A 19448-nucleotide genomic window follows, 5' to 3' on the forward strand; every position below is an offset into this window, starting at 1 on the left:
CTTTGAACAAAATTAGAGAACGCCAGTTTGGAAACCGAACTTTCATGCTCCCTATAATTTTAGAAACTATAATAGGAGACGCCCAAGGCAAAGCGCTGGGAATCGACTGCTGGGTATTCCCAGCATGGTTCAGTCCACCCCCTCTTTTCCCGGTGCTCTTGTGAGCTACTCCGCCACCTCTGACCCTGTTGCCCCCGAAACTCGTTGGCATTTCCAGATCTGGGAGAGAAAAAGGGAAGCAGGAGCCGGGCTCCTAACATGGTCCATCTTCTACGATACTAAAGGCATCCATCTGAAACTCCCGTCTGTGATTGTGACCTTCCCAGAGGCCCCGGTAACATTCCCGGGGAACAGGACCCCTAAAATATCAAATTTCCCTAGCTCTTGGAGCTGGCATTATTCCTCAGCGGGGCAAGAGCACAGCAAATTAAGACATTTGCCTATCCAAAACTCTTACAAATTTGGTGTCAACAGTTATCTTGAGGGATTTGGGGGGCCTAACTCTGAGTTTTAACTGCTTTGGAATGGATCCAGGTTATGAGATGTCTCCGAGGCACTTCAGCTCAGTTTCTAAAGGCCACATAGAGAGCCTCTTTGGTGGAAAGAATTCCTCACGGAGGATATAGCTTTAAAACATTTCTTTCCCTCAAAGGCTGGTACATAACCCTTTGTAAAAGGATCCCAGAATTTAGATTTTCAGGACTCAGCATGGACCTAGACTCAGTCAGAGGTCGCAGACGGAGAAAAAAACAACTCACAGGACCTCTCAAATTAATCTGACTTCGCAGGTCCCTAGATTTAAAATCTCACAAAAAGATGGGTGCTGAAAGACCTAGACAGTTCCTACACTTTTGAGAAATTTCCATATTGAGGTCTCAAATTGAGAACAACTTCATAGACCCATGAGAATTACAGGGCTTGAGATATCCAGAGAATCTAGGCTAAATGAGCTATTATACTTTATAACGGTGCTCTGTGTCTTTTCAGTGTCTCAAATAATGGGACAATTGAGAATGCAGGATTTGAAGCCAGACTGTCTGCACTGGAATTCTGGCCGCTTAGTAGCATTGTGATTTTGGACAAGTGACTTATCTCTGTGCCTCAGTTTCCTCATCTGTTATAGGGGGATAATAATAGTACCTACCTCAATGGGTTGCTGTGAGAATTAAATGGGTTAATACGTGAAAAGTGCTTAGATCAAGTACTTGGCATAAAGTGAGAGTCGGATATAGATTAACCATCATTATTAACCACCTGGGGGAACTTCAACGGGATTTTGAGTTTGGGCATCCAACTGGAAAGGTCTGCTTAGGAGTGTTTGTGAATGTGATTTGCATAACAGTTGAAGCCCTGCTGACGTCAAGGACTCCCTGCAGCTCCAGGTCAGATCTAGTCCTGGAAGTAGTTCCTGCTATACAATAGAACCACAATTGCCTCACCAACCTTGCTTCCTACCCAACTCCCTAAGCACCAGGAAGTGAAACAAAGCAGTAGAGCCCCAGGCCTCCAGCTCACCCTTGTCCCTCTTATACCGTCTCCCAGGGCTCCACTTCCTCCTCCTTTTCACCTATCACCTCCTATTCTTTAGGGCTTCCAGCATAGGGACCAGAGGTGGGGAAAGCATAGGACATATTCATTATACAAAAGTGAGGTGAGCTCTCCTACTTCCACCACCACCACCACCACCAATTTCCTTATTCTATGTGTATCCACAGTATGTGGGGAGAGGCAAAGCATTTGTCACTCAAACTGAGATAACCTCTCTGATGCTGGAAAATGTTTTATCCAAAGGGTGGATTTACCAGAGAGTCATATTTGAATCAGAAGTTTCACTGGGCAATTTTGAATAGTTCTAAGGGAAGGGAGGCCTTTGTAAAGGGTTTCTCAGAGGAAAACGGTCAACCTCTTGGGGAGGCTTTGGGAGCCATCTGTGTGGTCACCCACGACCTCATTCTGACGTCCAAATTGTCCTGGGACCCTCCACTGGGGTTGGGGCAGTCCCAGATTTGGACCACCCTCCACTCCCACGCCTAATCTCACACTCTCAGCTGTTTCACTGGATGTTGCATCAGGGAGGGTGATGAAATCAGTGTCAGTGGATTTTACCCATGGACGCAACAGCCTGAAGGACTGGCCAGGGTCATTGACACTGAGCACCTTCAACTACCAAGGACTCCTGGACTTCTTAGCTATGGTGTAGGAGCTGGAATATCTAAACTGGACTTCTAGCCCTTGCTGACACTGGTGTTCCAAAAGAACTATCACCTGCAGCCCACAGAGCCCATGAAACTCTTGAGCCACTAAGGTTGAAGAATCAGATGGTTCTTAGCAACAACTCCCTCCTCCGACCGGCCTCCTACTCTCCACAGTGAGGCCTGAGGTAGGGGAACAGTAACACTCGGAATGGCACTTACATGGCTGCCCAGTTCTCAAAGTGCCTTCATGTCCATTCTCTTCTGGTGAAAATAACACTGTTCGCAATGTTGAAAAAGAATCCCCCTTATTTTTAGATAGAGGGCATCTGGTGGGAACCAAACTTCATTCCAAACTGAGCTTGCCATCTTATTGGGTGATAAATGAATGTTTCTGTTTTGGTTTTTCCTCAGGCAGGAAGAAGTGAGGAAATTAGGTTTTGAAGTGGGAGTGGGGGTGTTATAGCTTCGAGAGGCAAAAGATGAGGAAAAGATTAAACAGGAAGGAACTTGAGACTAGATTCATTTAAATATTTGTTATTCCCTCCCCCACCTCCAACTACAGCCATTTCGATTCCTGGAGAGCATTACACATATGTCCCATCCCAGGCCTCCAGCCACAGCAACCACACAAGTCATTTCCCCTGGGACTGAGGCTGCATACCTGGGCTCCCCACGGAGGGGGATGATGCAGGGAGGGGAATCCCACCTGCTGTGAGTCACCTGCTAGTATAAAGGGCGGGTGTTACAATGCAGGGACCTTAAAAAGAGACTCAGAGACAAGGGTAGAAAAACAAGGGAAGCAGCTCAGAACCTCAGCGAACTGAGGGAACCAAACCAGAGACACACAGAACAGAGACAATCAAGCTCAGAGCAAGGAGAAGTGGCCAGAGATTCCACAGGGACTGGTGCAAGGCACAGAGCCAGCCAGATTTGAGAAGCAGGCACCGAGATGCTGGGGAGCAGAGCTGTGCTGCCGCTGCTGCTGCTGCTGCTGCTGCCGCCTGGGACTGCTCAGGGCCGCGCTGTGCCCGAAAGCAGCAACCCTGCCTGGGCTCGGTGCCAGCAGCTCTCACAGAAGCTCTGCACACTGGCCTGGAGTGCACATCCACCAATGGGACATGTGGTGAGTGACAGCCTCTGGGACCAACGAGGAACCTCTCCAAGTTCTCCAAGGCTGCAGTGGAAGACTCTGGCCTTGCGTAGAAGCTAGAGGGTTGGGGCTCCTGGGAGAGTCTTAGGCCTGAGGAGCCAGGTGGGTTTGAAAGTACTTATTTCTTCTGTCTTCCCAACCCCTCCTCCACTCCAGGATCTACCAAGAGAAGAGGGAGATGACGAGACTACAAATGATGTCCCCCATATCCAGTGTGAGGATGGCTGTGATCCCCAAGGACTCAGGGACAACAGTGAGGTACTAAGATGAGGCTGAGCCACAAGGACGAGGGGAATGGGGACATATCTGGGCATGATGGTGACTTAGTAAAGATTGTATTTGTCCTTGTCAGCTCAGGTGGCTACAACAACACACCATAGACTGGGTAGTTTATTAACAGAAATGTCTCCTAGTTCTGGAGGCTGTGAGAAATAAATTTCTCCAGGTCCACGCCCAAGGAGCTCAGGGTATTATCGTGGTTGGTGAGGGCCCCTGTGCAGGTTGCAGACTTCTCATCATATCCTCACGTGGCAGAAGGGGCTAGAGCTCCATGGGTCTCTTATAAGGCATTATCCCATGACCTAATCACCTCTCAAAGACCTCACCTCTTAATACCATCGCACTGGGGGTTAGGATTTCAACATATAAATTTTGTGGGGACACAAACATTCGGACCATAGCCATGTCTAAGGATCCAAAGAACTGGGTCGGTCTTTGGTGAATGGACTAGGAAGAGGGTATGTTTTCTTCAACTGCTTTCTTTTGTCCTCAGTCCTGCTTGCAAAGGATCCACCAGGGCCTGGTTTTTTATGAGAAGCTGCTGGACTCAGACATTTTCACAGGGGAGTCCTCTTTACTCCCCGAAGGCCCTGTGAACCAGCTTCACTCCTCCCTACTGGGTCTCAGGCAACTTTTACAGGTATGAACTAGTGGCCTGGAGGATGGTGGCTTGCAGTCTCCCAACAGACTGGGAGATGAAGGAGCTAGAGCCCTCTCTAATTGTGTCCTGTGTCCTTTCAGCCTAAGGGGCACCCCTGGGAGACCGAGCAGACTCCAAGCCTCAGCCCCAGCCAACCATGGCAGCGCCCCCTTCTCCGCCTCAAGATTCTTCGCAGCCTCAAGGCCTTTGTGGCTGTAGCTGCCCGGGTCTTTGCCCATGGAGCAGCAACCCTGAGCCCCTAAAGCCAACAGCTGAAGGATGGCACCCAGATCTCCATGGCTCAGCAATGCAAAGATGAACCTATCAGCCAGCTGAGGCATCTGTGAGCCAAGTCAAATCAGTCATTTAATTCTAATGGGACTTGCATTGTTGAAAAATTACCAAAACTGACTGATTTATGATGCTGACCTAGGACATGTTGAGTATTTATTAGATGGAAAAGGAAAATTTGGGATTATTTATCCTCGGCAGCAGTTTGGGGAGGATGATTATTTATTATATTTATACTGAATTATGTACTTTTTTCAATAAACCTATTTATGTGGATATCTGAGTCTTAATTTCTAGATTTGGTTTGGAAAAAGAAATAAAATGGAAAAACAGGGACAAGGGATTACAAAATGCATCCTTCTACTTTCTACTCCGCAGGGCTACTGTGGACAGAGTATTTCCTTATGATCCCCTGGTGTGGAGAGTAACTGGCATCTTTTTGGTCTTAATCCCTGTATGGCTAAACAAGATGAAAGGGATTAAAAAGGGCTGAGATGAGGACGCAGGGCCTCTCGCTTGCTCCCAGTGCTTCTTTCCCTGCTTTCTTCGCCAAGAGTGTATTTGGCCAAAGACAGGAATCCCGATCACTGCAGGATCAAAAGTCAGAGCCATGTGAGCAGGAAGGGAATTCCAGGAAGACAAAGGTAAATCCCCCAAACTAACATGATTCTCCCTTAAAGCACATCTCCCTTCTGTGGGCCCCCTAAGAAGGGAGTTGGATTACCCAAAGGGATCTAAACTACCTTTGAAAGAAAGAGAAGGGGCAGGGGCTAGTGATTATTTCCCTTCCTTTTTACCATCATCACAAAATCAAAGTCAGACAGATTCAGGTTTATTTCTTGGTTTTGCCACCAACCAGCTGCTTGACAATGGGCTAGTTATATAACTACTAGCCCTTCCCACCTCATATATAGCTTACAACTTCCCTGGAAGAATGTAAGGGTCAGAAAAAGTTGCGCTGAATAGGGCGGTAAGAAGAAACATCACAGGAGGGACATGCGGGGGAGGGTGGAAGACAGGCCATGATTTGCTCACCTTGATCCTCCATTGCCTGCTGGTTTCTCCAAGGATATTAGTCTTGTGAGCAAAGAAGTAAAGAAGTTCAGGGAGCAAATGCTTCCAGATCAGCACAAAGTTTATTAGCCACTTATAATCAAAAGGGTCTCTTTCTGAATAGGATTCTTCCTTAACGTACCAGGAAGAAAACATCTACATGTATAGGGCCTCACTTTCATTTACATCTCAAGTTGTACTAGAAACACATCTTAGAGCAACAGCAGTTGTCCTGGGGTTCCCTGGAAATGGCTAAGGTGTGAGGTTGTTCACAGCCCCATGATAAACCTTCAAGGTTCTAAGGTTCCAGGAACTTGATCTTTGCCCAAGTCTATGCCCAAGGAATGGGATATATCTCTTTTCAGGTAAACAGTATATTGCACAAAAGCAAGGGAATGATACCTTAATAGAGAAATATCTTAAGACCCAAGGCGTCCTTTCCTCTGTAACAATAGCAAATTTTATCTAATACTGTAAGAAGCAATTACTAAATTCCCAGTAACTACCATCCCTGGCTTCTAGGAGTGATTTGTCTCCTAAGCTTTGGGAAAGTGAGACTAGGCAGAATAAGTTATTGTGCAAAGCTTCACAGGCACATGAGGACTATTTCTGGGGGGGAAGGAATGGGTTGTGGCCAACTTGGGAGGGGGAAAGGAGACTGGTAAGAGATGTACCTCCTACTCCCTTCCTCAGAGGGGAGCTTCACGTGGTGGCTGAGGCAGAAAGCTCTCAGTCCTTGCAGGAAAAGAGGAAATTCAGGACTTGAGTCAGGAGTGAGGGGAAGAAAGGAAAAGGCTATCCTAGACATGAGGAAACCAGAAGAAATGGATTCTATCGTGTGTCTATTCCCCAGTGAGGAACAAACCTAGTGGGCACCACGTTAGTCTTAACCAGCCATTAAAATGTTGAAATCCTTCCATACTGGAAAGAAGCAACTTCCCTGAATCTTTTACCCCTAAGGGTCCTGGCCTGCTCCCAGAACTTCTACACTTCCCAGCATAACAGGCAGCCTCCAGGATTGTAGTGAGAGCTAAGAACAACATCTATTCTGATTCATTGGTCCCCCTTCCTTACCCATATAATGCTTTTACTTCTCACTCCAAATCACACGGTTAACCCAGCTTAGATGGGCCACATGCCTGATTTCCCATCCTTGGAGAGCAACATCATGATGTGAGGGGTAGGTAAAAGATACAGAAAAACCAGAGGAAACGTAGTTCCTAGTAGTCAGAAGGAATCAAGGGCCCATCTATGTAGAAATGGCTGGAGTAGAAGTCGTGAGCCTCATCCACAGTGTTCTGGTCGGCGAACAGTGGGTCTCCATTTGGCATGATTTCGTCCATCTTCACACTATTTTGGAAGACTGGGTAGTCCAGAGAAAGAAGTCAGTCCCTGATCTTAGGCAAGGAGTTCCCAACCCAGCAAGGAAAGTGAGGAAGGATGGATGGCAGCAGAGGCCTAGACAGAGCCTGAAGAGGCACTGAGATGGGGCTGGAGGAGGTGTGTACATTTCCTAATGAAAGGAATCACAAGGAAATGAGCCTCTTCTCCAATGAGGAACTTAGACCTGGGCCCCTTCTATAATGGGTGAAGGAGGGGAATTGGGAAGGGGACCGTATCCCCTTTTCCCCAGCCCCATCTCATCACTTACTTTCCATTTCCTCAGTGTTCAAGTATCTCAGATCATGGGGCAATTCTGGCTCTGGCTCTGGCTCTGGCACCAGCTGTGAAATAGGCTCTAGAATAGGATCCAGCGTCAGTTCTGGTCCCAGGTTTGGCTTTGGCAAGCTTTGTGTGGGCTCCAGCGGTGGCCCCAAATCCAGCCCTGCCTTCAGCAGTGGCTCTAACCCCAGCTCTGGCTCTGGTGCCAGCTCCGGGTACAGCCCTGATGACTCCACTTCTGGCTCCAGATTAAGCTCCAGTGGTTGTTGCAGCTCATCCACCTGTCTGGAAACCCCAATACAGACAAAGGGGCAGTTGTTTAGGTAAAGTGGGAAATGGTCGAGCAAACAGAGGCTACCTCTCTTGTCTAAGAAGGCAACAGAGCAGAGGACTTAAGAGCACAGGCTTGCCAGAGTTTGAATCCCATTGTTTACTAGCTGGGTGACCTTAGGCAAGTTACCTAACCTCTCTGAACCTCAGATTTATCATCTGTAAAATGGGAACAACACCACCTAATAATACTCAAGAGGCAGTAGGATGGTTTAAAGCAGGGTTTTCGAATCTGACAGACTTGGATTATTTAGTAGCCATGTGCCTTAGGCACGCCACTTCATTAAACCTGTCTCCTCAGTTGAAAATAGTTAATAATAGTGTCTGCCTCACAGGACTATTATAGATTCAATAACTGACAAAATGAACACAAAGGTTTAGCCCCGTGCCTGGTACATAATAAACTTTCATTAAATGTGGCTGTTAGTATTACCTGCTCGGATGGATTCTCATGAGGAATAAATTTCTAAAAAGTTCTAAAAATATCTAGTACCATGTTTGGCATCAAGATGCCCATTAACATCAGTGATTATGACTCTTATTATCAGGGAACCACAGTGGAGATAACCTAAGGATGGCAGCGGAAAAATAGAGAGGAGAGAGACCAGAAAATAGAGAGGGCTGGAGAGTGTGAGGCAGTAGGAGAGAAGCCAGAGAGACTGGAATTGGGCAGGTTCGGGTCACTATGTCACTATGTCAGCCAAAAAGGAGTAGATGGGATGGCCAAAGAGTCCATATCTCACCTATTAGAGACCACAATGAGCTTATGTTTCAGGTATTTCCTTCGTTCCTGGAGATTATCTGTGGGGGACATACACAGGAGGTGGGACGTCTGGGGATTGGACACAGTATAGGTGGTCCTGACAATCATATCTCCTTATTCACTAGCAGTGTCCCATGGACAAATCCCTTACCTTCTCTGGATATTGATTTTCCCATGTTTGGCAGGAAGGAGTTGGATTTGTGGATGCCTGAGAATCTCTGCAATCTCCCAGTAAAGTATGTAAAAGACTCACCTTTGTCCTCATAGTAGCACCCGAAAGCCTCATCCCGGGGGATTCGGGGGTAGAGGAAGCGCAGTGGGTTCTCGGGTATGTTCTCCTCAGTGAGCAGCTGGTAGTGGCAGATGATTTTGGTCAGTGGGAGTGACTGCAGCACCTCCTTAGTGAAGGGCTGCACAGAGCAGATGAGCACCTTATCTGGAAAGTGGACGTAGGAAAAGGCAGGCTTGAGGGAAGAGGCTGAGCCTGGGCGCTCCCCACCCTGGCTGCCCAACCCCAGACCTGCCGAGGGATACAGGATTGAGACAGGGAAGTGAAGGGCAAGCAGAGGGACAGAAAGGAGAGGCTGTGGGAACAGCAGGGCAGAGCAGCTGACCATCATCCTGGTGTTCCACCCAGGAGCAGGTAATGCCCCCTTCCGATGTTTCACTGAAGCGCAGTAGAAAGGTGCCAGAGATGGTCTTCTTCAGCAACCGGCGCTCCTGGCTCCGGCTCACAAAGCCCATGATGCGTCTGGAGGGGAGAAAGCAGCTGTCAGGCACTCCTGCCTTCCTGGCCCCGATCCCTTAGGTAGGGAGACAGAGCCAAGTTTTGGCGCTGGTTCTGCCACTTACAAACTGTCCTGTTATGGCCAAGTTACTTTACTTTACTGACAATATATACCCCCAAGGTTGGAAGAGGTGTGTGTGTGTGAAGATTCTGTGAGCTCACACAGATGAAAAGCATCTTGTGAAAGGCAAAGTACACTATAAATGGGCAGAGCGTGGCAGAAAGAGCATAGGGTTGGGATCAGACAGGCCCTGGTTCAAATCCCAACTCGGCCCCTTGGGTAAGTTCTTTGACTTCCCTGAGCCTTAGTTTCCTCACTTGAAATGAGGGTGGCAACATCCATCAGAGCATGGTTATAAGGATTACATGGCAGAATTCATGAAAGCTCCCAGCAGGTTCTGGAACACAGTAGATGCTTAACAAATAATGGCTCCAACTACCGTGTTTCCCCGAAAACAAGACCTAGCCAGACCATCAGCTCTCATGCATCTTTTGGAGCAAAAATTAATAATATTATATTATATTATATTATATTATATTATATTATATTATATTATTATTATTATTATTATAAAGACCTGGTCTGATATTATAGTAAAATAAGATTGGGTCTTACATTAATTTTTGCTCCAAAAGATGCATTAAAGCTGATTGTCGGGCTAGGTCTTATTTTCGGGGAAACTCGGTGTTATTGCAAATGTGAGGGGGTGTGACCTTGTACCAGTTTTTGCTCTCTCTCCTTCTTTACCACACGAGGGCGCACAGAGTCCACTTTCAAGCCCAGAAGGCCGCTGGGCTGGAGTGGGGTGGGGTGGGAGAGGCTGACCAAGGCCTTACCCATCCTTCCAGAGATCCTTTAGGTGGTCATGTACCAGGTCCAGGATTTTGTCCAGCCATGTCCAGAATGGTAGTTTTCCCGGGGGGCTCTCTCGCTGAAGGAGGAATGGAAAGGCAGAAAGGGATGTGAAACAAGAGCCCCTGCTCTACGGAAGAAGTGTTGGGGGAGGGGAGAGTTTGGGACTAGGGGCTGGGATCTAGGTGCCCAGGATGCAGGGAGTTACCTTAGTGAAGTCAGCCCAGGACAACAATGCACTCTCATTCCTACAGTTCTTCCCTGTGGGCAGACAGGTAGTTCAGATGATGGAAGGAGACAAGGCTAGGGGTGCTGGGATGGAAAGGACAGAGGGCTGGACTGAGAGCAAAGAAGGAGGTCTATACCAAACAGCTTGTCCTTCAGCATGCTCAGCTGGTCCCGGTCGAGGCCTCGGCCAACGTAGGAGAAGAACTGCCAACTGAGAGCAGGGCCCAGCAAGCTCCAAGGGGCTTTGGGGGGGCTGGAGAAGAACTGCTGATTCTGCCAGGGTGGGAGGAGGGCAAAATGGCTCAGAAGCAGCGCCTACACATCAAGCTTCTTCACATCCCTCCTCACCATCCTTCACCTGTTGGCCCCACATCTACCTGGGGGTTTGTGCTGAGCAGATTGAACCAGAGAACCGAGGCCCAGGCAATTGAGAGTTGATTCATATTAGAAATAATCACCACAGGAAGGGTGTCCGTCTGGGAAGACAGGAATCACAGAGGAGACGGGGGTGATTTTAGCTTTAGACATCTGGTAGGGGCAAGAGGTAATATCTCACCCTGAGAGAATTCCGTTTCATCCCTCCTACGCCTTCTCCCAAATCTGCTTCGTCTCTCCCTGCCCTCCATTTTTACTCACTTTCAGCTCCTGTTTCAGGCCCTGGTAGGTGTATTTGACTGTGATGCTGATGATGTGCAGTTCCTCTGTTACGCCCAGCAGCCCCTGGAACAGCCGGAGACACAGTGGTGAGAGGGTCGTTTGGTACATTCCTCTTGCTCCCCCAAATCCTCTATCCAGGCCTCACCTTATTACTGCCTTTTCCTGAACCACCAGAACGTTGCTCCACCAGAGTCTGTGAATTGGGGGAAAGAGAGAATGCCAGAGGAGGGACCCCAGCGTCCCTGGAACCCATTTTGCCCTCAGGACTTCCCAAGGCCTGGGAACTTCCCCCAGCCTGTTCCAATGGACTAGTAAGCTTAAGCTATTAACCCTTCTTACCAGGTAACCGAAATCCCAAATTAAGCCCTGACTTTGCCCTTTCTCGGGGGTCAAGGTTTTCTGATTTGAGGTCCAAATGTTGAACTTCCGGAAGCTGTTGCAGGAGGAAGAAGATATATGAAGAACAGAAGTAGAGTTATTCTAAAAACTCGCAGGAAAATGAAAGTTCCACTTCATTTCAGACCTTCCCTTCTCCTTCTTCCTGTACTCCACTAAAATCAACCTCCCCCTTATTTGTGCCCCCATCAGGGCTGCTACATGTGGTTGTACCAGTCACACCGTACACACGTTTGCAGTGTCCTGGTCAGGTACGTACCCTTGTGATTGAGGAGGATTCCTGAAAACACACACAAAAAAAAAAAAAAAAAAAAAAAAAATCACTGGGAAGCAAACAGTGGAGAAGTTAGGAATTTGGTCTTTGGGATCAGACAGACCTGGGTTCAAACCCCAATCTGCAGCTCACTAGCTTATGTGGCATTGCACAAGAGACATTATCTCTCCAAGCTTGTTTGAATGGTGCATTGATAATATCTAACTCATATGATTCCTAGACAATTAAATGAGTATTTGGCAAGCTGTATGTCACATAGTAAGTCCTCAACAAAAGGCATGAGTTACCATTTCTATGAGGTAGGAACGGAAGGGGGAAGAACACAGCCACGGGGCCTTGTTGTGAAGAAGAGGTGTCTATTCTGCCCACCAGCCCATGTCCTGGCCATCCTTTGGTCCCATCCTTCACCTGCCCCAATTTACCTGTCAATGGAGACTTCTGCGGTCAGTAACTCATTGCCTTCCTGGAGTCTCACCAGCAGCCTAGGAAGAAGAGAGGCAGATGAGGTAAAGTGGTCAACCTCAACCTCCTGGATAAGACCAGATGTTTGAAAAAGATAAGGGAAAGGATTAGAAGGTAGGTGGATTGAGAGGAAAAGAGAAGAAATAGCCAAGAGTGGGAAGATCTGTAAAGCCAGGAAATGAATGGTATCAGGCCTGGAATAAGGAAGCAGGAATGAGTTCTGAAATGCCAACCTTGTTTGGACAGTGAACTTGCTCCCAGTCCTCAAGATGAGGGGTCGATGGGGAGTTTGAGGCATACAGGGTTGGGTTTCTACCACAAAGGCTCTGGGAAAAGAGATGTGGAGAGAATATACAGCTCAGCATCTGTAAGAACGGCTCCTCTTGTTCCTTCCCTTTGCCCTCCCTACCAGTCCCTCCCTGGCCTCTAGACCTGTGGAGCAGACGCTGTAGCAACTCTGTAACCTGGGCCTCCCGCAGGTCCACCCCTTTGGTCAGAGGGTCATCGTGATAGCTAACCAGGCGACTCAATTCCTTCAGCTCCTTCAAAAGCTGCCGCAGATGAAACAATAGCTTTGCTCCATTTGTGAACCTGAATGATAGAATCCAAGGGAGAGAGAATACGTGAGTTTCCTAGAACCTCTAAACAGGCCCTTTAACTATGTGGAAGTTAGAAACTGGGACAAAAAAATAGTTCAGGAAGCACTGATTATACTCAACCTGACTCATAATCCAAGAAATGAAAATCAAAGCTATTTTCACATATAAAACTGGTAAAAGATTACCATAATAAAGCTAACTTTCATATGAAGCCTGCTATGTACTATTTATTCTAAGTGCTTTACATATATTAATCCATTTAATCCTTTCAACAACCCTATGAGGTAGGTACTGTTATCGTCCCCATTCTACAGATGATAAAACTGAGGCACAGAAAAGTTAAGTGACTTGCTCAAGGTCATAAAACTAGTAAGGAATGAAGTTGTATGTAATCCCAGGTAGTCTGGCTGCACAATTCACACTTTTGACTTCTATACTTTACTGTGTCTATAAAAAAAATGTAATAATAGGTAATGTGGTGACAGGAAAACAATCATATACCACATTTAAGCAAAGAGATTGGGATAGCAGTTTGAAACTATTTTTCAAAAAGCCTCAAAAAATATGCATAGATTTTGCAGTATTCCATTTCTAAGATATATCCTAAGGAATAATCAGACAAACAGACAAAGAAAAATGTATGAGGAAGTTCAGAGCTTTGTTATTTATAATAGAAAAATTAGAAAAAATTGGTATTAGGTATATAAATTATGGCATATTTACATCATGAAATACTATGCAACCATTAAAAATAATGATATAGGCTCAAATACTTAACATGAAAAACGTACCAAAAAAAGCACAAAAATATTAAGTTTTTAACAATTACAAGATAGTACAGATATATGATTTGACTTCTTTTTAAAATAGATGTATATTGGGGCAGCCGGATGGCTCAGTTGGTTAGAGCATGAGCTCTGAACAACAGGGATGCTGGTTCAATTCCCACATGGGATGGTGGGCTGTGCCCCTCTGCAACTAAAGCTTGAACACAGCAACTGGACTTGGAGCTGAGCTGCACCCTCCACCACTAGAATGAAGGACAACAACTTGGAGCTGATGGGCCCCGGAGAAACACGCTGTTTCCCAATATTCCCCCCCACCAAAAAAATTAAATAAATAAATAAAATAAAATAGATGTATATTTGTGTACACGCACAAAATCTGGAAAAAGTATGTAAAAGCATCAACAGTGGATACCGCTGCATGATCAGATTATGCAGATGGGTGATTTTCACTTTCTTTTTAAAGTTGTCTGAAATTTTTTCAACTGGTACACATTATATTATTAATAATGATTACAAAAAAGCAATAAAGCTCTATTGAAAACAATGAAACAAAGAACCAACACAATAACACACCATCACTATCAGCAAGAAAAGGTATATTCTTCAACCCAGGAATACTATTTCTAGCAACTTACATTACAGAAATAATTAGGAATGTAAATAAAGATGTAGCTATGACGTTATTTAAATAATTTAAATACTGATCCTGTACCAAAAGCCCTACACACCTGTTTTCAATATACCTGAACAGCTGTGGTATATTTTTAATAGTTCAAATTACAATGAATTTCCTCATGAGAAAAAATTTAAAACAGTAGGTAGGTACTTTTCAGGTATGTTGAAGGACACATTCCTTTTTGTTCTACATCACAATAAAATTAACATAAAATAAAAAGTTTACTGGAAAAAATAGTAAGAAATTAAAAACTAAATGTCCAAAAATAAGAGTTAATTAAATATGTTACCTCCCGATAGGGAACCATGATGCAGCCATTAAAAGTAACATGGGTAAATATTACAACATACATCTAAGTTTAACAAAACAAGCCCACATGTCTCAAAATATGAACAGTATGATTCAATTTTTGTTTAACAGTATTACTGTAGCTAAATACGTATTTTCTCTCTCTCTCTCTCTTTCTCTCTTTTTTGCTTTATCTTCATTCCCCCTCAAAACAAGTAGAAAATATATTTCTCAGGTGATTAAAAAGGAAGGGTTCTGGGCTTCCTTGGTAGTGAGAATGAAGAGCAGAGTGTAGCTGCAGTCAGATAAGGGAGCTGGGATCATTCTGGGGAGCAGAGGTTAAGGAGAGCAATTCCTTTTACAGGGCACTGCAACTTACAAAGCACAGGGGGATGGGGATGGTTAGGACTAGGGCTGAGTGAGCATGGGGGCGGGAAGATGCCTCTCACCACTTTTCTAGCTGGAGAAGTTCTAACCCTCCATCCAGGGGCGCTCCAATGCAGGCTTTCTGCTGCTGGACTTTCCACTCCTCCAACTGGGGCAGCAGTAGATCGATTAGGGTGGTTAATCGGCCTAGTAGTGCTTTGGAGGTATCAAGCACCTCCTAGAAAAGACATGAAGTGAGTGCTGAGCCCCTCTCACCACCATCCTCCACCATCCAACTGGGGAAGAAGGGACAAAGAAGCCAAGGCTCAGAGGCCAGGGCTCCCAGACCCCTCATTTTCCCCAGGCCCCTGCTACCCACTCTCTCTGTCCTCTGTCTCCTACCTTTCTCCTTTTGTCCAGTTCATTGAGAGTTTCCTGCAGAAGCTGCTGGTGTCTGGTCTGATGGGGGTCCAAAGAGGGTGTCCTCACTAGATGGCAGGAGCAGAAGTGAGACAAGTGCTCAGATCTAGGGTTCCTTCCCCTTACCTTCCTGACCCGGACCTCAGTCAGAGTCAGGAGTGGGGAATCCTGAAGAGAGAAGAAGCGGAACCAAGCAAAGCACAGGCAGCGCCAGGCCATCGAAGCCCACTCAATCGGCTAAGGTGGTTTCCCATGTATCTCCTTCAACATTCACTAGCTGTCCCTCAGCCATACCCCCAGCCCAACCTCCACAACACCCTGGGATTTCTAGTTTTGCTTGGCAGCAGGACTGTACTGTAGCTAGTGAGGGGTAGCCAAAGGTGATTACTGTTTACTGGGGCTTTTCCCTTTTGCTTTCTTCCACCCTTGGCCTTCCAGTGGGCACCTGTCTTTCTCCTACCCCTCAGTGTGCTTCCTACCTGACTTCTGGATATTGTATCGGAAGCAGAAGACATCCTGCTGGTCTTTCAGTTGGCTGATGGATTTCACCAGCTTCTGTAGTGGGGATGAGACGCAGATGAGGCTGCTTCTGTGGGAGGAAGCAGGCTGATCTCTGCCCACCCTGACTTGCCACATCTACCAACCTCCATCATAGCCCTTAATTCCAGAATCCGGGATTCAATCTCATGCTGCTGCTGGCTCTCCACAGGTGCTTCAAGAGCTGGCTCGCCTTGCTCCTGAAATAAGAGGCTCTGAGTACATTCAACTCTGACCTTGCATCCCTGAAATCCAGGCCTGAAATTAAACCACAGGCTATGGGGGATCTTATTCTGAGATAAATTTCCTGAGTTCTTTCCATGGTCCGTCTCTACTCCACGAACTTTCAGTATCACCACCAAATTGTTCTCACCAACTGAGCTCTCTGAGCCTGGATCAGAATTCTTTTCTCTTCCAGAAGGAGGTTAAAGATCATCGCAGCCAATTGGGTGGGGCCCTGGGGAAAGGCCTGCAGTAGGAAAAGAGAAAGAATTGATTGAACTCACCTGCCTTCAATGAACCTTCCCACCAGTGACCCCAGTACTTTCCCCTCTTTCAGGGTCCCTAGCTCGTCCCCTTTTCACCACAGGTCCCCAGATTCTAGCCTCTTCCCATCTAAACACTGCCCTTCTCTCTGCCAGTGATCCTTCAAGTCCAAACTCTGTCCCCCTTTCCCCTGATCTGCCCCTGTCCCTTTGCACCTCTAGGTCCTATCCCATACCCTAAACTGTATTCCGCTACACTCAGCTCCTATTCCTACTTTGTTATACCCAGCTCCTCCAAATACCTGAATGTCCCGATAGAATTTTCGCAAGTTGTGCTGTAGCAACAAGCACTCAGGGTCCTGGCTGCAGCGGCCACACTCATAGCTCAGTTGATCCAAGAAGTGGAAGAATAGCATGTTAGCCTTGGAATCATCGTTGCCCATTGCAGCTTCCTGCCTGGGGAACAGGAATGACCAAGATTAGTATCTCTGCAGGGTTGCTATTGTCTTGAGGCCTCCCAACCCCTTCAGGCCCTTGGTGTCTCCAGGATCCGGGGGCTCTGAAGAATGAAACCACTTTCCTCACCTCCCTCACCACACTCCCAACTTTCTGAGGGCCTCACCAGTTCTGATCTTCAATCCATACAGCCAAGTACTGTCGAATATCCACTGGCAGGAGGCTATTTGTGTAGAGCTGGTGCAGAAGATCTTGAAATGGGCTGTCGAGATTCTGCAGCTTCTCCCATTGTGCCATTTGGGTTCCGAGTCTGAAGGATTCAGGTTCCCAATTGGAAATTTGACTGGACTAAATCATCCACAGTCTTATGATTGTTTATTATTAAAATTGAACATTTTAAAATTATACAGGTAAGAAAAGATACAGAAAAAAAAGGGGGTGTCTAGATTGATCCCACTCCCAATCCTGGTCTCTTCCCCTCCTCTCCAGAAGTAACCAAAATTATTAGTTTGGTATATATTCGTCCAGGGTGTACTATTTAAGAGCTCCAATATGTGGGTCTTTTTGTTTTAATTGTAATTTCTAAACATACACCAAAGTAGAGTGAATAGTACAAGAATCATCCATGTACTCATTATTAATCTTCAACAAACATTAATGATATTTCTATCATTTTTATTTCATCTATCTCTCCCAATAAATTTGCTTGTGTTTGTATTCGTTTATGTTGGAGCATTTAAAAGCCAGTGTGAGTCATTAAGTATTTATTTCAGCATCATCCTTGCTGGCCCCAAAGCTTTATTGGGGACTTAGGTACACCCTATAAACTGCTCTCCATGTAGGAAGGAGAAGCTGTATTCTAGGAGATGTTTAAATGCTGTGCAAGGAGTCACTCAATCCCTAAGGTTGTGACACTGTTATAACCTCTGTTGATCTCTGATTCTGCTCATGGATTATCAACTTTGCAAGAGACCCAGGAATTTCACTCAAAACTGTTTTTTCCTGTCACCAAGTAGGCTGGGCAGAGAATCCTTCTCCCTACCTTGCCCCGCCCACTGCCATCTATCTATTTAGGAAACGAAAACTTATTCTTGTTGCAGCCTGGGCCTAACGGAAAAGAATAAACAGTACATCTGTGGTCTAAAAAAAGTCACATGATTTTATTAGAAATCAAAGAAAAATGTTTGGGATGAGAGAGGTTCTTTTCCAAAAGTATGAATAATTATGAGCTGCCTGCCTTTCTATCCCTGGTAAGTAGGAACAGGGGAAGGAAAGGATTGGGCAGGGGCTCTTATTTTTCAATTTAACCCTTTGAGTAGCGCTTGATTTTTATAACTATGTACCTGTATTGCTTTTTTTAAAAAATGACGAGGCCCTAGTTCTTAAGGAACTAGTGGGCTGGTATTAAAAGAGTAAGGCAGCAAGTAAACCCTGAGTTTTAAATGTAAAAACAAACAAACAACGAAAGAAACAAATCTGGTCTTAAATGGACTGCAAACACTTGAGGTTAAGGCTCAACACGTTCCTCTCCAGTTATCCTCACTCTCTTAGGCACATACTATTTTGTGTTCGAAAAGCTGTTCTGAAATACACTTCATGTTGGATGTGACCTTAAGCAAATAGTTTCACCTTTCTGCGTCTTATGCTTTTTAACATAACAAATAAAGATAATAAACTGTACCTACCCTTAGACATTGATTATTTTTGTGTTTATGAAGATCAACAATTACACAGACTAGAGGGTAAATGGCTAAGACACTGAATCAATGTAACAATGCCAAGTTCCGAGTCCAGGGAGTTCTGGGAGGAGGGCATTAGGATTGGGGAGCTAGGCTGGAGTGGAGGGGGGGTTGATCCAGGATGCAGCAGGCGACCGCTATTTCATCCGGGGGATACAGGTTGACCACCACGGGGCGTAGCCCCCGGGGTCTGCCACCCTTCCCAGGGAGGAACTCGCGCCTCCATCCCCAACCCCCGCGCGCCCTCTCAGGGCCAGTACCTGGTTGTTAGGGTCTCAGTCCTCGATCCCTCCAGTGGCTCCGCTCTAGGCTTCGGTTCCCCAGACGGAGCTACCGCAACAGCGTCTCCCGCCCCGCCCTGGGCTTCGTCCCGCCCCTCGGGCCCGCCCCCTTGCCGCGGGCTTCAGTGGGTTCCTGAACCTCTGAGGTCGCCCTTCCCAGCCCCGCACCCCTACACTGGCTCTTCAGGCTGTGAGCTCATTGGTGCCGCCACAACGCCTGCCTCTCCGCGGGGCGGACAAGCAGAGCGGAAGCCACAGCTCCAGCTCCAGCGATTGGTGGGACAGCTCAAGTAAGCCCCTCCTGCGCGCTAACTGCGGAGGGGGGAGTCCAATTCATGGAATAGCTCAGGACTCGAACAGCTGATTTCCGAGAACCCGCTCTACAGCCGCGGAACCGAGACTAGATCGGGACCGTGGAAGCACTTAGGGCTCCTTCAGAAGAGGTGGGACCGGAATTTCGAAACTTTGGGATAGGAAGGGGAAGGCTGATGTAATACCAAAATAAAAACTGTTTATTGATGGTACTGTGCTAAGTAAGCACGTTAGGTTCATTGCATCGTTTATGATTTCCACAAACCACACTGAGGTGAAACTCATTATCTCCACTTTAGAAATTTTAAAAACTGAGCCTGGAGAAAGAAGTTAAGTTACTAGTCAGTGATCACTGAGGCTTTAACAAGTGGAGCTTGGATTCAAACCAAACCCTCTGACTCCAAACCCCAAACTTCAAAATTCCTGCATTTTACAGCACTGCCTTCTATAACAAATCAGATATTTAGACTCTGAACACACA

At 46.3% G+C, this 19448-nt stretch overlaps 2 protein-coding genes across 2 annotated transcripts; one reads left to right on the forward strand and one right to left on the reverse strand.

The window, feature by feature from the left end:
- Positions 1-239: 239 nt before the first annotated feature.
- On the forward strand, positions 240-4830 carry IL23A (interleukin 23 subunit alpha). Its single transcript, XM_033116204.1, has 4 exons — positions 240-3318; positions 3502-3603; positions 4118-4264; positions 4366-4830. Exons 1-4 carry the CDS (start codon positions 3145-3147, stop codon positions 4525-4527), a joined length of 585 nt encoding a protein of 194 aa, XP_032972095.1. The 5' UTR covers positions 240-3144; the 3' UTR covers positions 4528-4830.
- A 541-nt stretch (positions 4831-5371) lies between these two features.
- Positions 5372-18804, reverse strand: STAT2 (signal transducer and activator of transcription 2). The gene is made up of 24 exons (XM_033117709.1): positions 18635-18804; positions 16802-16945; positions 16482-16635; positions 16068-16163; positions 15802-15894; positions 15637-15712; positions 15140-15225; positions 14821-14975; positions 12453-12611; positions 12254-12346; positions 11981-12040; positions 11544-11564; positions 11228-11321; positions 11034-11081; positions 10868-10951; positions 10609-10707; positions 10369-10504; positions 10212-10264; positions 9988-10082; positions 8978-9114; positions 8617-8799; positions 8344-8401; positions 7260-7555; positions 5372-6971 (listed from the first exon to the last, which is right to left on the reverse strand). The coding sequence occupies exons 2-24, from the start codon at positions 16930-16932 to the stop codon at positions 6829-6831; spliced, it is 2550 nt and encodes an 849-aa protein (XP_032973600.1). The 5' UTR covers positions 16933-16945; positions 18635-18804; the 3' UTR covers positions 5372-6828.
- Positions 18805-19448: the final 644 nt, after the last annotated feature.

The sequence above is a fragment of the Rhinolophus ferrumequinum genome, chromosome 10 (assembly GCF_004115265.2).
Source record: "Rhinolophus ferrumequinum isolate MPI-CBG mRhiFer1 chromosome 10, mRhiFer1_v1.p, whole genome shotgun sequence".
NCBI lineage: Eukaryota > Metazoa > Chordata > Mammalia > Chiroptera > Rhinolophidae > Rhinolophus > Rhinolophus ferrumequinum.

Excerpts from the sequence above, each read along its gene's own strand:
- STAT2 (XM_033117709.1), bottom strand. The coding sequence starts at position 16,932 with ATGGCACAATGGGAGAAGCTGCAGAATCTCGACAGCCCATTTCAAGAT. Across the intron at positions 12,347-12,452 it reads CTACAGCGTCTGCTCCACAG|AGCCTTTGTGGTAGAAACCC; the intron begins GTCTAGAGGCCA and ends CTCTTTTCCCAG. Across the intron at positions 10,083-10,211 it reads CCTGGGCTGACTTCACTAAG|CGAGAGAGCCCCCCGGGAAA; the intron begins GTAACTCCCTGC and ends TTCCTCCTTCAG.
- IL23A (XM_033116204.1), top strand. The coding sequence starts at position 3,145 with ATGCTGGGGAGCAGAGCTGTGCTGCCGCTGCTGCTGCTGCTGCTGCTG. Across the intron at positions 3,319-3,501 it reads ATCCACCAATGGGACATGTG|GATCTACCAAGAGAAGAGGG; the intron begins GTGAGTGACAGC and ends CCTCCACTCCAG. Across the intron at positions 4,265-4,365 it reads GTCTCAGGCAACTTTTACAG|CCTAAGGGGCACCCCTGGGA; the intron begins GTATGAACTAGT and ends GTGTCCTTTCAG.